The sequence below is a fragment of the Gopherus flavomarginatus genome, chromosome 16 (assembly GCF_025201925.1).
Source record: "Gopherus flavomarginatus isolate rGopFla2 chromosome 16, rGopFla2.mat.asm, whole genome shotgun sequence".
In the NCBI taxonomy this organism is placed as follows: Eukaryota; Metazoa; Chordata; order Testudines; family Testudinidae; genus Gopherus; species Gopherus flavomarginatus.
Window position 1 is genome coordinate 23,782,041 of NC_066632.1, and position 22,103 is coordinate 23,804,143.

The window sequence follows — 22,103 nt, forward strand, 5'->3', positions numbered from 1 at the left end:
GATGAAGTCTGAGAGACTGTTAGAGACGTCAGCTGGGATTTTCTAGAAGTGCTTAAAGCCTGGTTTACACATCAGTTTTTTGTAGTGGTAGAACTCTTTCCATTAAGGGTGTATTCTCCTCCCCCTCTCCCCCCCGATAAGAATTCTACCAGTACAACCCCTAGCGTGAATGCAGTTTTACCAATATAGCTTATTCCCATGTGGGAAAGGGAATAAACTATACTAGTTTACCAGCACTCTGATAGCAGTATAACCGCATCTCTGCTAGGGGCACGTATGCTGCTGCCGTTAGTAATACATACACCTTTTGTGTGCTGACAAGGCCTTAGGGCAGTGGTTTTCAAACTTTTTTGGGGGCGACTGAGTTGAAGAAAACTGATGCCTGTGACCCAGTGGAGCGGGGGATGGGGGTGGGAGGAGCTCAGGGCTGGGGCAGAGGGTGGGGTGAGGGCTGCAGGTTGGGGCTGGGAATGAAGGGTTCAAGGTGTGGGAAGGGGCTCTGGGCTGGGGCAGGGGGTTGGGGTGTGGGAGGGGCTCAGGGCTGGGGCAGGGGATTGGAGTGTGGGCTTACCTCAGGCGGCTCCGAGTCAATGACACAGCAGGGGTGCTAAGGCACCGTGGACAGCTGAAGGTCCAGCTCCTAGGCGGAGGTTCACAAATGGCGTTGTAGTGCTCTTGCCTCAGGCACCGTTCCCAGCTCCCATTGGCTGTGTGGAGCCAGTGTTCGGGGCGGGGGCAATGTGCAGATCCCCGTGATTCCCCCCCTTTCCCCCCACCCCCCACCAGGATCCTAACCTGCTGCTGGCCACTTCCAGGGCGCAGCATGGTGTCAGAACAGGCAAGGACTAACCTGCGTTAGCCGGGCATCACTGCCAACGGGACGTTTAACGGCCTGAGCGGCAGTGCTGGCCAGAGCCGCTGCAACCCAGTGCCTTCCATTCCACAACCCAGTACTGGGTTGCAGCCCACAGTTTGAAAACCACTGCTTTAGGGAGTTGACCTGTTTAAATTCATTGAGACTTAGGATACCTACCTTGGTACCCCTTGTGGGGTCCTACTTGAAATTATTGATGGTGGGGAGAATCCTTGGCTTATTGTAAATCTGTGTACCCAGATCATGATATGTTGTGGGACTGTTGGAAAAGGTATCTAGAACGTGTTGCTTTAGCGCCCCTCCAATGACCCATCCCCTCGCAGTGGCATCTGAGGCAAACCACATTTGTAAACAGCCAATGACAAATGAGATGTAGAAATAGACGATCTAATAATGATTTACTCATAATTTTTACTAATGGTTTAAATAATCTCTAGTGGAGTTAAGGGTGCTGAGAAATGTCACTAGCTAATGGAAGGTGCTGCAGGCTTGTTTGTTTTGTTTTAAGGTCAAAAGGAACCATTGTGTTGGTCTTGTCTGGCCATCTGTGTAACACAGGGCCATAGGACTTCTCGTAAATTAATTCCTGCTTCAGGTTCAATAGCTGTTCTTGAACTAAAGCATATCACTCAGAAAAACCGTCAATTCTTGATTTTTGAAATTTCTTGTGATGGAGAATCCACAACCCTTGGTAATTTGTTCCAAAAATTGATTATCGTCACTGTGAAAAATCTGCCCATTATCTGTCCAGAAGGGATATCTGGTTGGGTTGCTATCCTCGATTCCATAGAAGCTGCTCCATCTCTATGGCAGCTTGGTGGGAGAATTTTCTATTCTGGTGACTCCTGGACATACCTGCTTACCTGGATGTAGGAGTTCAAATGCCTAGAACCCTGCAAATTTGCAGAAATCTTCTTTATATGCACAGACCACGTTTGCAGGTATAAATTTTGTCTCTGTGCAGGACTCTACAAATACCCAACGCTCCCAAAAGCATGATGGTACCATTCACTCACATGGCTGATTTGTTGGCGAAGATGGGTTGGTGATTTGTTGTGCAGCATTTCTATTGTTTAGCGCTCCCAGTAGATCTAGATTGAGGCCTTGTGCTAGGTGCTGCACAAACCCAGATGAAGGCATGGTCCCTGCTCCCAGGAGCACATTCTAGGGTTTGTATTCATGTTACCATAGCTCTTGTTGGCTGTTCGTTGTTTTAACATAGCCGTAATGGCTCTGAATTTGAAAGGGATTGACTTTACTCAGGTCTCCCAGTGAGGGATAGGTTAGGCGTCAGCAGCCCAAGGGGCAGAGAGGGATGAGAAGCCGGGCCCTGAGGGAAAGGCAAGGTGAATCATCCCTGCCTCTCCCATCGCTCCCACCCCCAAAGTAACCTAGCAAACGGTCTAGCTTTTGAAAAAATGCAGCCTGCAGCAGGTGTCAGTGTTGGGGAGTGGTTTGTGACCAAGCATGGCTCCTTTACAACCTGTCTGCACATTCTTCCTTGAAAAATGTGATGCTGCATGACCAGTGAGTTCAATCCTCAGCCTGTCGGATGGAGACAGCTATCAGTATGCACAGAGCTGAACACAGAAGCAAGAATTTATCTAACTTTTCGAGCTAATGGAAGGGCAGACTTGATGCTGGAGCTATGATGTAGGTCACTTCCTTGAAGGTTAATGGTTTGCTATAGGACATGCCTTTTGCATGCGTGCTATATGTTTTAAAATCAGGATGGATAAAAATCAGTTATTTAAAAAAAATCTTTTTAAAATTTAAAGACACTTTTTTCTTTTTAAAAGTAAACCTATTTAAAATTGAAATTGGCAAGCTGTATTCAAGCCTTAAATTTACTGCAGTCTATTAATTATTGAAATTATATTCAAGCAGTACATGTTTGGTACTGAAGTTTTGAAGTTTCGCTGCCTGGTGGCAGTTTGAGTGCTAAACCAGCTGTAGGCAGCAGTGGCCTCTTCTGCTGGTACAGAGAGAATATTTTCTTCCCTTCACATTATTCAGCTAGTTCAGTTTGTTGTACAGACAAAACTACACAGGATCTTTTCAGGGGGCAAGACAAAGATGCCACATTTATTATGATAACTATTTGATTTATGACTAATATCTTAATTCTTATACACACACATCATACCTAATACCTACACACACACACACACCCATCAGATGTTCTGCAGCTGCTGCATAGTTACCAGTCCTGAAGACAGCTTAAGTTCATGGCTTGATTTTGCAGCTTGGGTTGGTAGCTTGTGGCGGCTAACTGGCCAGGAAAGCCGGGCACAAGGACAAGCTGGGTCTCTGTTGGGTATGTACCGGTGTCCTCCCATGTTGGCAACAGAATGTTACCCAAAGTCTCTCATCTCACCCTTCTTTTTTATAGGCTTTTAGTTTGGATTCAAAGTCTATAGGTCTTGTTGTGTCACGCTGCCTCCAGGTTTGGATTGATCACCCGTCAATTGCAGGCGTGACTTTCAGCCTTGAACCTGGCTTTGATCTTCCTTCTGTTGTTTCTTTTGTCCTTTCTTTTTAAGGTGGATGCTTCTTACTTTGTTTAGGGCTGTTGTCTAGGTCTTCAGCTGTTGGCATTTGAACTTTATCTCATCAGGACAGGCTGGGGCTGGTGGTTGATTCCATCATCCATATATGCCTCAATCACACATCTAAACTAAACTAACAAGATTACAGCAGGATTTTCAAAAATGAAGGTTGGAGGAAGCTTTTACAAAATGGAATGAATGTTTTAAAATGGGATTTGAATTACAATATGGCAAACAGTGAACAGAAGTTACAGTGTAGGCAAGTATAGTGAATAGTGAACAGAAGTTACATTAATAAAGTGAACAATTAAAAACAATTTCATTTATCAGTTCTATAAATTCAATGACTAGTTTATTTTTGGTTGAGAAACCAACTGGGAGTTGAAAAAGCAGGGAAATTTGTTTTCCCTCTTCCAATCTATGAATAAAAACAAGGTGTGGAAGGATGAGATCTACTAGTTCTAAGATCTTAAAAGACATGGTGATCGGAAACAGTTCAGTTCATTAACTACAGATAGTACTTATTTTTTTTAATAAATCAGTTTGTTTTAAATGCAAAACATATTTTGATAAAACATGTTCTTGCCTATCCAGCACGTTTGAAGTAGTCTTATTTAATTAATAAAAACAAGTTTAGAATTCAGTTAAAAATGCTCCAAAACAAAATTTTAATTTCCATCTAAATGCAGTTAGACACTAATCATCTGGCAAATAAGAAATGCACCATTCACAGTTTTCTAATGCTATAAAAATGAAAAAACTTTAAAATTTAAATTAAAGGTATGCTAGGCTACACAGGTGCCTAATAAATGTGTATAGATTGTGTTATTTTTCTGACTAGCGGAAAGTACCAAATATCGTGTGAAGGCTATATTTAGTTGCAAATCAATACAGTGTAATAGTTATCAACCAATGAGAATTGGCTTGTCTTTAGGAAAGTTATTAAAAAGTAAAAATGCGAAACAAGATTAAAATGGGTTTAAATCAAGGTTTCCTGGTTGCTGATTTTTGAATCATGATTGGAATCTGTGATTTAAATCAGCCCAACCTGATATACACGTGTATATGTACATAGTTCTTGTTTTAAAGAGAGGTCAGCACAGAGTGACCTTTCCAGGAGCAGCATGCTGAGGCATTACCAGCGATTGCTTCCTCAAAGCTCATGCAAGCTCAGTGTTACCAAATCAGTTGCACCATGGCTTATAAAACAAACCAGTCACTGGAGGCTGGTGCAATTGGAGACCCAGCTTGGGCTGTGGATAGCTGCATGGAGGTGGATGTTGCGGCTGTGGAGGTGGTTACCTGTGGCTCCTGAGGGTCAAGGGGGTGACTGATCATTTTGCAGTATGACAGTAATGTCTTTGTTCACTTACCCATCTTCCCAACGTGGGAGATTGTGTGCTGCAATGTTGCTTGTGTGCCGTGGGGTATGAAGGGAGTAAAATAGGCCTGCTGTTAGAGGATGTCTCTGCATTTAAGCCACAAACTGATGATGTTTGAAGCAGGGAATTTTTTATTTATCGTATTTAGAAGTGCAGGGAGGAGGAGGATGATAAAAAAAAATCTTGCAAGAATCAGTGTTTGGGTGCTGTTTGGAATTGCTTGCTTTATGCCCTTTTTGTAAAGCCTGAAGATGGGTGTTAGGTTCGGGGGAGGGTGAGGAGTGAAATATTAAAATGGCATCTCTGTGCCATCAGAGCCGAAACCAACCTGACTGACGAATCTCTGTTGCAGTGATGTTCTAGCCCTGCCCATATTCAAACAGGAAGAATCAAGTTTGCCTCCCGACAACGAAAACAAGATCCTGCCTTTTCAATACGTTCTGTGTGCAGCCACATCCCCTGCAGTGAAACTCCATGATGAAACACTCACCTATCTCAATCAAGGTGAGGCTTTTCTGTGCTGCTGGAGGGCAGCTACATGGGTCACATATTTATTTATTAAGGGTCTGACTTTCATAACATACTCCTAAGAACGTTCACCCTTCAAATGTAAACCATCTTTGTACTAAAATCCAAGCTGCTTCAAGGCTCCCAGCCTTTTCACCTCATTTCTCTCTACCCCAGCAGGTGTGGGATTAGCTGGTTTCCCCAAGGTTCCACCAGAACCAAAAGTCCGAAGGAAAATTGAGCTATCTAAACCCCACAGCCTGATTGGCAGAGAACCTACTGCTAACCTTTGCAATTCTTAAACCAAGGCTAGCATAGGACTGGTTAGCATCTATAGCAACAGGTACACTGCATCTTACAGACATTATAGACAATCTTCGTAGCCTAAAGCAGATTGTGCTACAAATGCCTCTCCTGATCCTACCTCCTGCCTCAGGAGCATACCCCTTTCTCCTTACTGGGACTTTGCTCACCTGGCTGCCAGCACACGTTCTTGTGACTGGCCGTAAGAGGAAGTAAGTTAGAGCAAGCATATTATTGGGCATACACTAGGAAATTCTTCAGCATGTGTATTCTTTTGGAGGAGTGGGTGAGGTTCTGTGGCCTGCGGTGCACAGGAGATCAGACCAGGTGATCATGATGGTCCCTTCTGACCTTACAGTCTGACTCTATAAATTCCAGTCACTTCCATAGGTGGGATTTTGGAAAGATCAGGATAGCTGCCAGTAACCCCATTAAGCCAACATGTAATGGGTTTCTTCTCATATTCTTAGTCTGCAAGTAGATGAGCTTTGTTAGTGTGGACAATTCTTAGAAAGCTCCATCTTGGTTCACGAGGAAGGACAGGAGCTAACAACCCAACAGGTCCTTCTCCCTTGGCCAGTGTTCATCCACTCCTTGATCAGCATATCATTTACACTTCTCACCGCTTCTGTCGCTCTTGTATTAGATGGCAAATTAAATGCCGAAGAAGAGCAAAAACCCATATGCAGCTAACAGTCGTTAGGCCTCTTCCCTAGGTCAGTCGTATGAGATCCGGATGCTGGACAACAGGAAAATCGGGGAGCTGCCTGAGATAAATGGGAAACTGGTAAAGGTAAGTGAGCGAGAAGAGGAATGTCCTTTTTATACAGACTTCCTCACACAGGGCGCCCTGCCAGCACAGCAGAACACCAGGCAGTCTGCACGGAAGGGTCCTCTGGGCATAGGGATTGATAGGTACTGTAAGGCACTCAATGCCAGCAGCCTGCACAAGGTGCTTCCCAGCAGGTATGGGCTTAGCTGGTCTCTCCAGGGCTTCACTAGAACCAAAGGCCCTGTGGAAAATTGAGCCAGCTGGACTCCATCACCCCCTTGGCAGAGAATCTGCTGTTGGGCCTGAGATCCTCAAGCATTAGGCTAAAATACAACAGTCTAGTGCCAAGAAGAGAAAATGTGACGGTTACACACACCTCCTGAGGGGTATAGAGATGGAGGAGAACTTTGCATTGTGTAAGAGTACCCCCTTTTGCCCCCACAGCTAATGCTTCACCTCATTCCATCTTTGAATGGATCTTTGGACCATTCCACACAAGCACTCTGATAGGGAAGAGCTGGGATAAGAGGAAATGCTGACTTGGTGGCTTGTCACTCATGTCACAGGGCCTAGTTTAACTCTTTGTTTTGCCCCTTCAGCTTCTGTAGATGGCTCTAGGTCTCCCATATTCTCCCTCCTTGCTCTTTCACTGAGCTGGTGACACAGGGAAACCCCCGCTGCCTGGGGGATATTGAGCTGCTTAGTGGTTGTAGGACTGGACACGGTGCTTTAAGCAGGGGGTTGGACTAGATAACCTCCTGAGGTCCCTTCCAACCCTGATATTCTACGATTGTTCCCTCTAGAGTATATTTCGAGTGGTGTTTCATGACCGGCGGCTACAGTATACGGAGCATCAGCAGCTTGAGGGCTGGAGGTGGAACAGGCCTGGGGACAGGATATTGGATATAGGTGAGTGTCTGCAGTAGCCTGGATAGGGCATGGAGAACAGATTTGCGTGTAGTTTGTCTTAACTGATGCAATTCCCACTGATCCAAACAGCTTCTGTGCTCTAAGTAACCCAAGAATTATTTTTATAGGCAAGAAGAGGGAATAATAATTCTTTGTTGCTCATAAAATAGAGGGTAAATTACTGTGTTTAGCATTGGCTCATGACTTTAGCTGGCAGTTCTGTTTTGAATATGACCTCCCCGCTCTTAGCCCTTCAGGAAAAAAAGTGACCGACTCATCACTGTAGGTATTAAAGGGTGTAAAAACATTCAGTATCCCTTGTTCCATGTACCCTGCGCAGCAGAAGCCTTCACACTACTGTAAGACACATCTTCACCTAGCTGTAGCCTCCATATTGCTCTCTGTCTCCCTTGCCACCACTACCTGGCAGTCATGGAGGCTGGAAGTGGGGAAGATTCCACAGCATCTGCCTGAACTATATGGGGCTCTAGCCAAGCTCCTCGGTCCCTTGATTTCTTGCACACTGAACTTGCTCAAGAAATAGAGATGATGCGTCTGTCACTGTACCTGTGCTCGTATATCCAGAGGGTCAGGAACACTTTATAAAATATATGGAGATATAGCTATGCCTCATAGAACTGGAAGGGATCCTGAAGGGTCATCGAATCCAGCCCCCTGCCTTCACTAGCTGGGCCAAGTACTGATTTTTGTGCCAAATTTCTAAGCATCCCCCTCAACGATTGAACTCACAACCCTGGGTTTAGCAGGCCAATGTTCAAACCACTGAGCTATCCCTCCCCCACTTTCTGCCTTGTGCTTGCCCTCCAAGTGTGTCTTCTGCTTCCACAGATATCCCTATGTCTGTGGGTATAATTGACCCCAGGGCAAATCCAACGCAACTAAATACAGTGGAGTTTCTCTGGGATCCTTCAAAGAGGACTTCAGTGTTCATCCAGGTAAGACAGGAGTTGTGGGGAACATCCGGCTCCCACTGCTCCTCTGCAGCAACCCAGGGAAGGGGAGAAGCTGTCCTGGGAAAAGGGGCTCTTTCCTGGGTCAATACTCAGAAACAACAGCCGGCTGGGTTTTACAGGGGCTGGGGAAGGATCTGCACAAGAGCTCCCCCTAGAGCAATGTTACTGTATGAAATAGGAAGTGCCTCTGACTAGCTGTAAAACAGTGAAATTACCTGTGCATTTGGGCCAACTTGTCAAGGGTATTTGGGCACCTAATAGGATTTTTGAAAGCACATAAGCTTGCTCGTTGCCTAATTCCTATTGAAATTGATAGGACTCGAGTGCCTAACCTGCTTAGTCACTTTGAAAATCCCACTGGATGCCTAAATATCTTTGAAAATCTGGTCCTTTGGGCCTAGAAGGAATAAACTGGAAAAAGCATGGGTGGGGTTTGCAAACTGCTTTCAGTTTCAATGATCTTGGGGCGTCATTTGTAGCAATAGTAGGTTGGAAATCTTGTGGGCGGAAAGTGAATTACCCCCCTCCCCCACCACACACTTCAGCTGGTGTCTCTTTAACTCTTTAATGTTCATGCTATCCGATGTGTTTCCATCTCCGCCCTGCAGTGCATGCATCTCACGGATGCTGCCCAAGAACATGCGTCAGCTGAGTGTGAGACTTCATGGGGAATATTTTGCCTTGAATGTTTACCAGGCATGTTCTTGTTCTGCAAAATTAGAGCTCTACTAATGATGCACCTCCTTGTGTGACTCTTCTCAGGTGCACTGTATCAGCACGGAGTTCACCATGAGGAAACATGGTGGCGAAAAGGGAGTGCCCTTCCGAGTCCAGATCGACACCTTCAAAGACAATGAGAATGGGGAGTACACTGAGCACTTGCATTCTGCCAGCTGCCAGATTAAAGTCTTCAAGGTACCATGTGCGCTGTGGGCACATCCTGCTAAAGAACTCGAACCAGACACAAACGTCCCCCATGTGACACAATTGGGGAGCAGACCCCAACTGACTCTGCTGCCTCAGTGAACTTCAGGGACAGGGCTGTGCCTTTGTACGCCACAGAAGGAGCTCCTTGCCTGTCATGACTGGCACCCTATAAATAACTTTTATATAGGCAGCAAAACTCATAGGCTGGGAGTAACGTAATGTCATCCAAGTGGACTTTGCCTGTGCTCTCCTAGGGCTCCATATCTTGGCCTTGGGCAGTTTTCTCTGTTTAACACCTAGCTATTGTGGGATAGGTGCTTTTTTTTTTTTTTTTTTTTTCTTTTAAAGTCATAAATCTAGTCCCCCTCTAGCCCCTGGGTTAGCACAGGCATGAGTGAAATGTGTACATGTAATACGAGTTAAGGATTGGATCAGAGCTTTAATGTCAACATAAGCCCTGAGTGTGACGATCTGATCTGTCCTTAGCTTTTGTGAGTAATGGTAAGAGGAGTAGGTAAAACATCAAAGCTTAAGGATAGCCCTAGAGGAAAGGCTGCTTGCCAGCAGAACTGCTTGGGTCTGGAACAGATGACCTATGGCACCCCCAGGATGTTTGGGACAAGTGACACCATCTTAGAGAATCTTCACTCCCTCATAATAATGCAGAACCCCGGACAACTTCCTTGGCTCCAAAGGGGAGCCCTCCACAAAGAACTGTCGGAATAGCTTGGTCTAGTGGCTAGGGTGCTGCACCAAGACAGGAGAACAGAGGTTCTGGGCCCAACCCTGCCACTAACTTGCTGTGTGCCTTTAAGTAAGTCACTTCTGTCTGTGCTTGTTTTCCTACTACGTCTTGTCTCTTTAGATTGTGAGCTCTTCAGGGCAGGGACTGTTTCTTAGGCTACATTTACACTACAGCCTGTGTCGACAAAACGTATGTCTCTCAGCGGTGTGAATATTGTAGCCTCCTGAGCAACATACGTTACACCAACGTAAGCTTTTGTGTGCACAGCGCTATGTCAGTGGGAGAAGCTCATAAGCACCTAGCTTATGCCACTCACGGAGGTGGGGTTTTTAATGCTGACAGGACAGGTCTCTCCTAGCGGCTAAGCACGTCTTCACCACAGGCATGCACTAGTCATATAGACATGGCCTATGCTTTGGTACAATGCCCAGCACAATGGGACCCTGATCTCTGTTGGGTCTTCTGGATGCTACTTTAGTACAAATAAATAAAGTAAATGTAACCTCTAGCATCCTGAGCTGTGATATGACAGCCTATAGGCCAGCTTGCTCTCAAGAGCAGGATTGCAAAGCCGTTGACTCTGAAATTCTGCACAGCTTCTGTTTTCTAACACTGGGAAACATGGTAACAGATGCAAAAAATACCAAATTCCCTTTGAAACCAGAGTTAAAACCACTCAGCTATTCAGAAGTAAAGTCCTGCTTACCAGGCTTCAAGCCGGCACATGTTAGAACAGAGGCATAAACCCTTTGCAGAAGGGTTGGCTGGTAGGTAGGTCTGGGGGCATCTCTATCTAGTGTCAGAATGATTCATGATCTTCGTGCACTTGATGCACCCACTCTTACTGCCTGTTTGAAAAGCTGCTACTCTGCAGCAGGACTTCTTGCTGTTTATCCTACAAGCAACCTTTATATGCTCTGTTTGGGTTCTTGGTGGAAGTAGCTGCTCCCATTTTGAAGTGTAAATAACCCTTCCCTCTCAAGAGCTGATGGATGACTGAGATCACAGAAAACTCTTTTGAACTCCACCAGTGGTTGAGAGCTTTGCAGGGATTCCTGACTACATGGAATCAGGTTGATCTGCTCACTAGATACAGCCGCTGCACCTGTAGCACAAGCACTATTGGGGCTGAAGATAACATCGGTGCCTGGGGTAAATTGGTGTGCAATCCTTTCACTGCAGGAGAGTCTCAGGACATTCTTACCCGCATGAGTAATATTGATTATAGGATAGTGGGAGTAGAAGTCCAGTGCAGCTGTGTTTTGAAAGTGGCTTGTGAGGGCTTTTATCAGGTCTTTTTCCCCGTGTGGAGTTTGGGTCATCTTCCCAAACCTTCGCAGAGACACCTGACACAGACCCAAACTGAAATATGGGGCAGAGCAGGGATGCAAGTTCTGTTTCAAAGCAGCTGATGTCCTCTTTAAAGGGCTTGTTGCTCTCATTGCTGTTTCTAAGCCAGGGAGGGGAAGCTGCTCTGCAAGCTTAACACTTGGGCAGGAAAGAAACTCCAGCTTTGCATTTCAGATCCTCAGTTTTGAGGAGTCTGGGGGAAAGCATGGCACTCCATTGATGCTATGTCTGCATTAAGAAATGTGGTACCGTTGTAATTACATCATTGCAAACCATCTGGCCAGGTCTACACTACAGACTTATCAGTATAACTATGTTGCTCAGGGGTAGAAACATACTTATAGCAACATACCCCCCCCCCCCCCCCCCCCCCCGCGGTCTAGAGAGCATTATGTTGACAGGACATAGCTACTGCCTCTCGTGGAGATGGATTAACTCTGCCGACAGGAGACGCTCTCCCACTGGCGAAGGAGCATCTTAAGTGCTTTTAAGTGTAGACCTGCTGCAGGGTTTACACCTGTGCAGCTCACTCTTGCAGCCTGTCTACATTAGGGGGTTGCATCAATGCAACTATATTGGTGTCGTTGGGCCAGAGCAAATTTCTTTAATGCAGAAACGGCCTGAGGACCGTAGTCCTGAGAAGCACGTTAAGGAACCTCCAAATGCAAAGGCAGTGTCTTCAGAATCCTGAACGGGAATTCCAGCCTTCATTTACACACAGCTTGAGCTATGTTGTCTAACAACTTACACTGAGCTGTGAAAGGGTGTGGGGGGTTTGCGTGCATGCTGCTAACCTGTTTACACTGAAATTCCTTGCTAGATTTTCATCTAAGTGCAGGAGGTGCAATAAAATGAGTTAGCTGAAGGATTAAAGTAAACGTGGAAAAAGAGAGGAACTGAAACACTGTGAAATATTGCAGGGAAGAGCTTTGTAGCCAAAAGAACTTGGTGACCCTTTCAGTTCACTGCTGATTCTGTGCTTATACCAGCACCCCTATGAAATACCAAAGTGTTGGAAAACGTATTCTGTTAGCATGAAGAACCCAATTCTCCATCTCCCTTCCCTGGTCATTGTCAGCCAGTCTATGCTAAGTAGCACAGAATTATTCCCTATAGTAATTGCAAGTCTAGCTTTAAATCTCTCCAGAAGTGAGGTAGAAGGGGAATTGCTAGTCTCCTAAAGCAATAGGTGAAGGCCTAAATCATAATCCCTAGCTCTTATGCTTTTCATCAAGTCTTTTAGAGCACTTTACAAAGGAGGTCAGTTCCATTATCCCATTTTACAGCTGGGGAAACTGAGGTATAGGGCGGTGAAGTGACTTGCCCAATGTCACCCAGCAGGCCAGTGGCAGAGCTTGGAATAAAATCTTGGTCTGATTCACCATCCAGGGCTCTTTCCCTTATGCTGCAACAGAGTTAAACCAGAACAGATCTGCAGCCACACCCACCCATGTCTTTGTCCTGTTAGAGCTCACTGGCGTGGCATAGCATCCTGGTCTGTGTCTAATTCCTTTCTGAAAGATTTTTCACTTTCTAGTTCAGATATTTTGAAATCTTTTCCTGGGAGAGGGCAGATTGGGTTAGTAGGGAGAACGTCTCGTAATATGAAGATCTGTCACAGGGAGAGCATTATTCTCTGCCCATGCCAACCGGGCTACCTTCCCCTAAGGCAGCAGTTTGGAATCTGTCCCCCAGCTCAGTAACTTGAAAGGTTCCCCAGCTCTGTCAGCTTTTCTATTCTGTTCCAGTCTCCTTCTGTCTCTTTGTGCAGCCAGTGTGAATCTAGCTCTCTTCCTGCATTTGGCTAACTCCCTTCCAAGATGCCAGGCATTTGTGATCTAACAAAAATGTTGGACTTCCAGCCCAAAGGAGCAGATCGAAAACAGAAGACGGACAGAGAGAAAATGGAGAAGAGAACTCCTCATGAGAAGGAGAAATACCAGCCTTCCTATGAGACCACAATACTCACAGAGGTAAGACATCTTGGAGGTGCATTTGGCTACTGGAATCTGTGTCTTCGCAGATCAACTTGGTTGGAGGTGACAATGTCATTCCACCTCCTCCAGGCCTAATTGAAAGGTCATTAAACTGTTAAGCTCAGTGGTGGGTGTGATAAATAGCTAGATAGGGTGAGAATTCTTAGCTTATCAATGAGAGGCAACTGTCTTATTCTTTGGTCATGTGCCTGACGAAGTGGGTATCACGAAAGCTTATGCTCCAATACACCTGTTAGTCTTTAAGGTGCCACAGGACTCATTGTTGCTTTTTACAGATCCAGTCTAACACGACTACCCCTCTGATACTATTCTTTGAACAGCCATGTTAAACTGACTCTTGGAAAGTGCTTCAGTAGAACAGTTTGTTGAACATTTGATCCGGTTAGAGTAAATTCTGGGGTGGTACTCCATTTCTAAATTCAGTAACGGGCTGCTTGATGTGTGTGCACGGTCTGCAGCTGGCACAGTGGGAGGATATTAAGCAAACACACAAAATGCCCAGGAGATGTGACTCCAATCCAAGAGCTCACTGTTTTGAATATTATAATTTGAAGACAGTCCAGTGTTTCACAGGGTCTGTACTACCCCTGTAAATTGTAATGCAGCGGTAAACTAGCGCTTTAGCGGTTTTCTGCAAAAGCAGGTTTACTCTAGTCTACATTAAATGCAGCAGGTAACAATTTTGCCCTAGTTCATAGAAGCCAGCTTAAAGCTAAATCTAGAGAAACCAGTTTGTAAAAGTCGAAAACAATACTGTGACTTTCCTGGGTATCTCACAATGGGGCTTTCATTTCTAGTGTTCTCCGTGGCCAGAGATCACTTATGTCAACAATGCACCTTCTCCTGGCTTTAACAGCTCCCACAGCAGCTTTTCCATTGGTGAGGGGTAAGTGTGGGCAGTAAGAACTCCTTGAATCATAGAATAGAATATTAGGGTTGGAAGGGACCTCAGGAGGTATCTAGTCCAACCCTCTGTGCAAAGTAGGACCAATCCCCAGACAGATTTTTGCCCCAAATGGCCCCCTCAAGGATTGAACTCACAACCTTGGGTTTTGCAGGCCAACGCTCAAACCACTGAGCTATCCCTTGGCTGGCTGTCATCCTCTTCTGACTTCCCTGAAGGATGGAAACATTTGAATTGTCTGGTGACCTTAGGCTAAATGATTTCCTAACATTTTAGAATCAGCAGCTAGAGCATCCTATTTAAAAAGCGCTAATGGCAGCAAAAATGGCAGCTTTTGGAGATCTAGACGGTTGCTTATTTTGATCTCCAACATGTACAGCAAACTTTGCCCCTGAAATGAGAACTGAATGTGCATTTGTGTAGCTGTTCTGTCTGTGTTCAGCCACCAGTCTTTCCCTGGCATATCAATCCACTCACATAGTGCTGTTTGTTGTTCTGCAGGGTATTTCATTTCCCTGGCAATTATATTGAAATGGTCACATTGCTACTTGCAACCAGCCATGCCTATGGGTTTCTGAACCCACTTCCTAGAAACACTGTGTGCTGGTTATTGCGTATCATGATTCACAATAGCATATGTGACACCTTTTTGTAAGTGTATTTTAGAGGCATCAGACTGGGAGGTGGGGAAGAGCAGATTCCAACCATGGTGTGTTTGGTTTTTGCTTTTTTTTTTCTTTTTCAAAATCTAGAAATGGCTCTCCAAACCACCAACCCGAGCCACCTCCTCCGATCACAGATGTAAGTCCCACCTCAAATCTTATGCTTGTGGTAAGGATGGTGTTAATCCTATTTTCTAAATTTACTGTTGGAAGTTTGTGGGTTTCTAGGTGTCTATGTTCAGGAGCTTGCTGGTATGCTGCAGTATGGGGTCTCTGGGCTTGTCTACACATGAAAGTTAATCCGGAATAAGGTAGGGTATGACTTTAAAGTGGTTTAACTATTCCTGGTTAACTCCATCTGTGGACACCCTTATTCCAAATGCATTTAATCCACTTTCAGATAAATAAAACACTCTGATTCCAGAATAAGAGCATCCACATGTGATGTTAATCAGGAATAGCTATTCCAGAATAATTCCCCATGTAGACAAGTCCTCTGTCTCTGGGCTGGACAGGCTTCCTTTGAGAATAAATTTCATAGACCATTTTAATGCCAGAAGGGGCCATTATCATCCAGTCTGACCACCTCTATTACACAGGCCAAAGAAGTTCACTAACCCCTGGTCTACACTGAGAGGGGAGGAAATAGCTATCTAAATTACGCAACTTCATCTACATGAATAACGTAGCTGAAGTTGACATACTTAGATTGGTTTACCATGGTGTCTTCACCGCAGTGAGTCGACTGCTGCCGCTCCCTTGTTGACTCTGCCTGCACCTCTCGCGGTGCTGGAGTACAGGAGTCAATGGGAGAGCGCTCGGGGATTGATTTACTGCGTCTAGACTAGATGCGATAAATCGACCCCCGCTGGATCAATCGCTGCCCGCCAATCCAGCGGGTAGGGAAGACGTACCCTAAGTAACTTCTAAGTTAAGCCCATAACTTCTGCCTCAATGGCTCCTACTTGGTGAGAGAGGTCCTAGAGTGAAAACCCTCTCAATGAAGCCATACAAAAACTTTGACGGGTTGAGCAGCTGGCATTCTGTGACCTCTGCTCTACTGTGCTGACCAGCATTATCTCGTTGTTGCACTTCTGCCTTCTTCCGCCCTTCCCGCCCCCCACACCCTGTCTGTCTGTATTTCACCTGCTGACTCTAGTGTTATACTGAAATTGTAAGCTTTCTGGGATAAGGACCATCTTCATTCTATGTTTGTACAGGGCCCAGATCCATGCCTTTGGGGTCCTAGGCGTTACCATATTACAGTAGTAATCTAGCTGACCTGTGCTAATGTTTTAATGCAAGTGGCTTGTGTGTTACCTAGTCTAAGGAAAAGTAACCATTTTGTTCCCGTGCCGCAGAACCTCCTGCCAACGACGACGCCTCAGGAAGCCCAGCAATGGCTGCATCGAAACCGCTTCTCCACGTTCTCCCGGCTCTTCACAAACTTCTCAGGTTGGTGATGAAAGCCCATCTCTACTCGCTTCTTGCCTGAGGAGGTATCGATCGCTGGCAGCATTGTAGTCTGTGCAAACTCTGCTGTGATGCACTGTATGACACTTACCTCCATCTTCTTTACATGAACCATTCCTACTCTTTTCCCCACTGGTGATCTATTGGCTCCTTGTTGTTTTAAATTCCAGGTGCAGACTTACTGAAGCTAACCAGGGAAGACGTTATCCAGATCTGTGGCCCTGCAGATGGCATCAGGCTCTTCAATGCGTTAAAGGGACGGTGTGTATACTTGTAAAAGCTGAGAATGAGTGTTGATTTTTATGCCCCACAGAGCAATGTACATGGGATCTCTGCCTCTCTGTCACTCTTGTTGTTCTGGGCCTTATCTACCCTGGAAAAGGTTGCCGGTATAATTATAGTTTTAGTGGACGCCAATGATAGTGAAGATGCAGTTTCTCCCAGCAAATGGACTCTTTTACCAATATAATTGCATCTGCATTAGGGCTCTTGCCAGCGTAGCTATGTTGGTCACAAATCCTACCTCATCACACCCCTGACTGATGTACTAATCCAACAAAGCTTCAGTGTAGACTGGGCCTCTGGCTCATCAGTGCACTGCTGCCGTGATGCCTAGTGCCTCCGTAAACCCACGACAAAGGAGGACTTCTGTGGCATGAGAGAAAAATGTTGTGACAGGTTAGAAATGTCAAGGCTAACCTTATTCCAAAAACTGCAGGAAAAAAGCCAGGGATTCCGTGGATTTGTTGAAAAGCCTAGCACAGTTAAAAGCAAAATCGTTCTTCAGGATCTGACCTTATATCACAGACTCACAGATCATGCCCACTCTTGGCCCCGTGCGGTCCGTGGGGGGGTGCCCCTTTCAGTGAGAGAACCCTTCTCGGAGGTCCACTCTCAAGATTAGGCCCCTCCACCTCCTGGAGCTGCACCTCTCTGAGCCTTAGCACACCTGTTCCTCGCCGTGGGCCCCCTCAGGGAGTCCACTCACTTTCGACCCCTGGGGCCTCCACCCCCCAAAGGGGTTGATGCAACCCTGTTCTCTAGACCGGCACGACTCTGAGCCAGCATAAAACAGGAGGGGTTATTGATCATTGAACACAGCACAGAAAACTCTCAGGGCCTCAGGCCTGGCCTCCCTCAGCACAGCACCTCCAAGTCTCCCATACCTCCACGTGGGCTCTGCCTGCCCCCTATCCCCAGCCCAGAGCCCTTGCTTCCCAGCTGGGCATCTGATGTGATCGGCCCCAAGCCCTGCCTCTGTCCATTGTCTTCTCTCCAGGTAAACAGGGTCACGTGGGCCTCATCTCCCCTCTTCTATCCTCTGGCCCCTCTGGCTGGAACCACTGGTTAGATCACCAGAGTCCTCTCATCGGGGTCCTCTCTTTACAGCCCATTGTCCTCCACTGGCCAGAACCGTCTGTGACTCCTGAGCTGGGCCTCTGGGTCAGCAGGTCACCAGTCGCTGAGGTATCCGTCCTCCAGGCCATTGGCTGGGGTCCCAGGTTCCTTCTCCGGTCCTCTGTAACAACAAACTCTCTCCCCTCACCTTGTTAAACCAATAACATCCAGGGAAACTGAGTCCCACACCCTCTGCATGAAAACCACTGGAAAAACAAGGAAAAAACTAGAGGGCGTATCATTAAGCTGTCTGCCACGGATAGAACAAAAATAGAAGGGGTCTAGAGACACAATGAAAATGATTTAAAAGGGTCACTTCCAGGTGAGGAAAGGTTGGATTTTGTGAAGAGAGGACGACAAGGGGATGCGAGGTGGGTAAAACATACGGGGTAAAGAAGCTAAACTGGATGCTTCTGTTTATCCCTCCTTGTAACACAAAAACTTGAGGGCATTGAGTGACATTGCAGAGCAACAAATGCATAATTGCTAAATGAAAATAGTTATACATTTTGGAAAATTAACTCCTGGAAAACTCTGCCACAAAACACCGTCGAGGGCAAGAGTGTAGCAGGGTTCAGAAGAGGATTAGATGCTTCTAAGGGCATATCTATACTACTGGGCTATGGGTCTGCCCAGAGGATTGAGGGGGCCTGGGGCAAAGCAATTTTGGGGGCCCCTTCCATAAAAAAAAGTTGCAATACTATATTCTTGTGGGGGGCCCTGTGGGGCCTGGGGCAAATTGCTCCACTTGCCCCGCCCCTCTGGGCGGCCCTGCTGCGCTGCATCAGCGCAGCTGTGCCACTGTAGCACGTCTGGTGGAGACACACTAGGCTGACAGGAGACCGCACTCCTTTTGGCATAATTACTCCACCTCCATGAAAGGCGGAAGCTATATCAGCAGGACAGCATCTCCTGCCAACATAGTGCTGGCGTGGACAGCGCTTAGATCGATGTAACGTGTGGCTCGGGGGTGTGTGTCTTTCACAGCCCTGAGCGATGTAAGTTACATCAACTTGAAACACTTTTGTCATATTTTTAGGACATAAGTCCAACCAATAAGGATCCAGATTTTCAGGAGCTCTGCATGTCGGGTGCTGAGCAATTCTGAGAATCCAGATCTTTGTTGAGGTGCATGAATAAGAGCTGAGCTCTCTTGAAAATCTGGACCGGATCATTAGTGCTGGACAGTCACAAAATCTGGCCTCAGGCGACGGGGGTAGAAAGAAACGTCTCTTGTGGGCAAGCTCCTCCATTAGGGAGCTTTCCTTGCATCTCCATGTGAAGCCTCTGGACTAGCTTGCAGTTCGTCACCCCGTGCCGGAGATGGAGGATCAGCTAGTGGAGAAACTGTTGCAGCAATTGCAACCAGGCAGAGAAGCATAGAGCCACGGGTGGTGTACTAATGTCGGGGTGTGTTTTGGGAGGGTGTGGATTTCGGATAAGGAACGGCAAGAGGCGGTGCTAGTGTGAGCATTCCAGGGAGTTAATGTACCCAGTCGGATGACTGGTGAGATAGCACTGAAACGTTGTCGCAGCTTGGCATGGGGGTGGGGAAGCAGACATTCGTGACCTCCTAGCTGACTCAATTCACACATTGCAGTGACAAGCTTCATCTGTTTCCTATTCCAGTGTTATCCACTGCTCTTGCCGCAGCCTAGAGTCTCCCTGCTTTAAACCCCAACCCATCCACTCCCAGCTGCTATTAATCCCACTTAAGAGGGTTGAATGGGACACTTGGCAGCCAGTCCTCACGGCCCTTAATTGGCCAGGAGTCTGAATGCTGCCTGATTCCTCCCCCCTCACCCCCTCCTTTTTTTGTGTTGTCTCCATGAAACAAAACTTGCTGTGATCTTCTTATTTCTGCCTGAAGACAGGCCTGTGTGGCTGGTCTTCTGCATCAAGGAGCCTGAAAAGTGGAGCGTGGGACCTGAGCATCAGGGAAACTGGAAACATGCTCATGGGTAAACTCAATGGTATTCACCTGTCCCGCCCTCCCTCCCGCAGGATGGTACGGCCAAGGCTGACCATCTACGTGTGCCAGGAGCCTCAGCAGCTGAGGGACCAGCAGAAGCATGAGGATGGGGAGTCGGCAAACAGTACTTTCTTTGGTAAGAGTTTCCAGAAGGGGTGATGTGCTTTCTCCCCTCACGTGCTGCAGTTACGGCTTAGTGCTGTGGGATCTCTACAGAAGCAGCATGTAGGATACCAGTTATCTCAGAGGAGAAGCAACATGGTCCAGTGGATAGAGAACTGGACAGGGTTCTAATCCTGGCTCTTCCACTCTGGGCAAGTCACTTCCCTGCTGACACTATTTCTGTCTATTTTAAGCTCTTTAGGGCTTGATATTCTCTCAATATGTGTACAGTGCCCAGTAAAACGGGACTTCAGTCTCAGCTGGTGCCTCTAGTCATTACCTTAGAGGAATTTTATGCAACCTTGCCTCCATTTTCGGCTGCCCTTTCTTATCCTAGCCCCTATCGTTCTTGCTTTTTTGCTGCCAGAAAGTGGAAGTCTTCCCTGAGGATAACCCAGCATCAGGATGAAGGCAGTAGGGCCGTTGGTTCCCCCACACAGCCAGCATTTGGGGAGAAGGTTGAGTGGGGTTGGAAGGAGGGCTCTGTATTGACCTGCCATCATTCCAGCCTGCTGGTTTTCTCCTCCCCAATCGAAACTGTGGCTGCGGCATCTCATGGTTGGCACGGTGCCTGCACTGGGCTGATAAATTATAGCTTATGTGAGAATCGAGCATGGCCCGGACACACTGACTTACCTACTTTTCTGGAGCGGCTTGATGCCAGCACATCCACTTTCTGCATTCTGGGAGGAAACTGCAAAGCCCGTGGGCTCTGTCCTTCCGTCTTGTTACGACTCCATAACCCGCATGCTTCCTCATGTCCCCTCCAAGGCGATGGCATTGGTATTCCAAGGGGGCTCGTCAGTTGCACTTCACTTTCTTTTGTCTGAGTGGAAATAGCCGGGAATGGTGCAGAATCACGTTTGGCCACCATTACTGAGATGGGAACTCTTTGCGGTAGGCAGGGTCATTCCATTGGGTTCATATAGCAGTGGGGCCCTGATCCATGACGGGGGTGCCTAAGCACTGCCATAATATTTACAGTATTCAAGCAGTATTCAAGCTCAGACACGGTCGCAATAGATGCTTTGGGAGCTAATTGTAACTGCGCTTGTCCCTGTTGCAGTATATCACGCTATCTATCTGGAAGAGCTGACAGCAGTGGAACTGACAGAAAAAATAGCCCAGCTCTTCAGTATCTCCTCTCGACAGATCAGCCATATCTACAAACAGGGCCCTACAGGAATACACGTACTGATCAGCGATGAGGTAAGTACCTCTTGGCACTTAGCCTGGAGGGATCTTCGAGTCATGGTGGCTCAACTACTTTCAGTCTGTTGCCAGCCTGGTCTGGTTCTGTGATCTGTGACATGGGGAAACGTGCTAAGGATTCCAAATAGACGGGAATGGTTTGAATATTGGCCCTTTCCAGGTAAACATCTTAGGGGCTCTGCGTACCTGTCTGCAGAGCCCAATGGTCTAGATTTTACAATTGCATTTGTGCTTTCACCTGTCATGCTACTTGCGTTCCTTCGTTTCAAAGCATTAACCCTGAACCATCACCCCACTTATCCCCATTTCACAGATGCCAAAACTCTGCCCAAGGCCACAGAATTGGTGTCAGGGCCCAAATAAGGCCCTGGAGGGAATCCAGGCTCCCAGTTTTGTGCTTAGGCCATGGCACTTAAGATCTGATCCACCCAATGTTGCCTGTTTTAAAGGGAAAGTTGGAATTACTCATTTAGAGTGAGTTTCCCAGATTGCTTTGTGTGCAGGGGCCTGAGTCTTAGTGTAAATAAAACCCCTTATATACCACTCTTGCAATGTAAAAGAGCCTTAAAGTTAGGCACCTTTACATTGCTATAGAGCTGGGAAGGAGCCTTGGTGTAAACAAAAACCAGGCCCACAGTGAAAGATCCACCTAATACCTGGCCCGTCCTGTCTATGGGCAAAGACCTGGATGATCTCCTAGGTCTCTCTAACTCCTGTGGGATCCATATAACCCTCACTGTCCAGTGCAACCGAACTGCTAGGAGGGGCAGTTAGCTGCAGCATGTGTGTGGCCAGCGGCAAGTCTGCTTTAGAAGAAGGGAAGTGAGAAGTCCAACCTCCCAGCTGGGCTTGCCGCCTGCTCAGCCCACTCAGCTAATAGTGGCACAAACCGGTGGGGTAGGTGCTGCGACTCCTGCCATAAAGGTTGCAGAGAGGTCTCCAGAAAGGCAAACAAAGCTTTTACTAATAGCCTCTATGCTGGCTAGTGGGACTTGACTTCAGGGCTGTGCATCAGGAAACAGAGCTGCTGC

At 46.7% G+C, this 22,103-nt stretch overlaps 1 protein-coding gene across 3 annotated transcripts in view; it reads left to right on the forward strand.

Moving 5' to 3' along the window:
- The window catches only part of TFCP2 (transcription factor CP2), a 39,033-nt gene that overhangs the window by 14,937 nt on the left and 1,993 nt on the right, over positions 1-22,103 (forward strand). The window contains exons 2-13 of one of the 3 annotated variants that reach the window (XM_050925462.1): positions 5,158-5,309; positions 6,332-6,408; positions 7,191-7,296; positions 8,146-8,252; positions 9,033-9,185; positions 13,155-13,265; positions 14,087-14,175; positions 14,946-15,024; positions 16,217-16,310; positions 16,499-16,589; positions 19,731-19,834; positions 20,927-21,069. In XM_050925462.1, coding sequence (XP_050781419.1) covers positions 5,158-5,309; positions 6,332-6,408; positions 7,191-7,296; positions 8,146-8,252; positions 9,033-9,185; positions 13,155-13,265; positions 14,087-14,175; positions 14,946-15,024; positions 16,217-16,310; positions 16,499-16,589; positions 19,731-19,834; positions 20,927-21,069 — 1,306 coding nt within the window. The other 2 variants (XM_050925463.1, XM_050925464.1) reach the window with 2 other exon arrangements.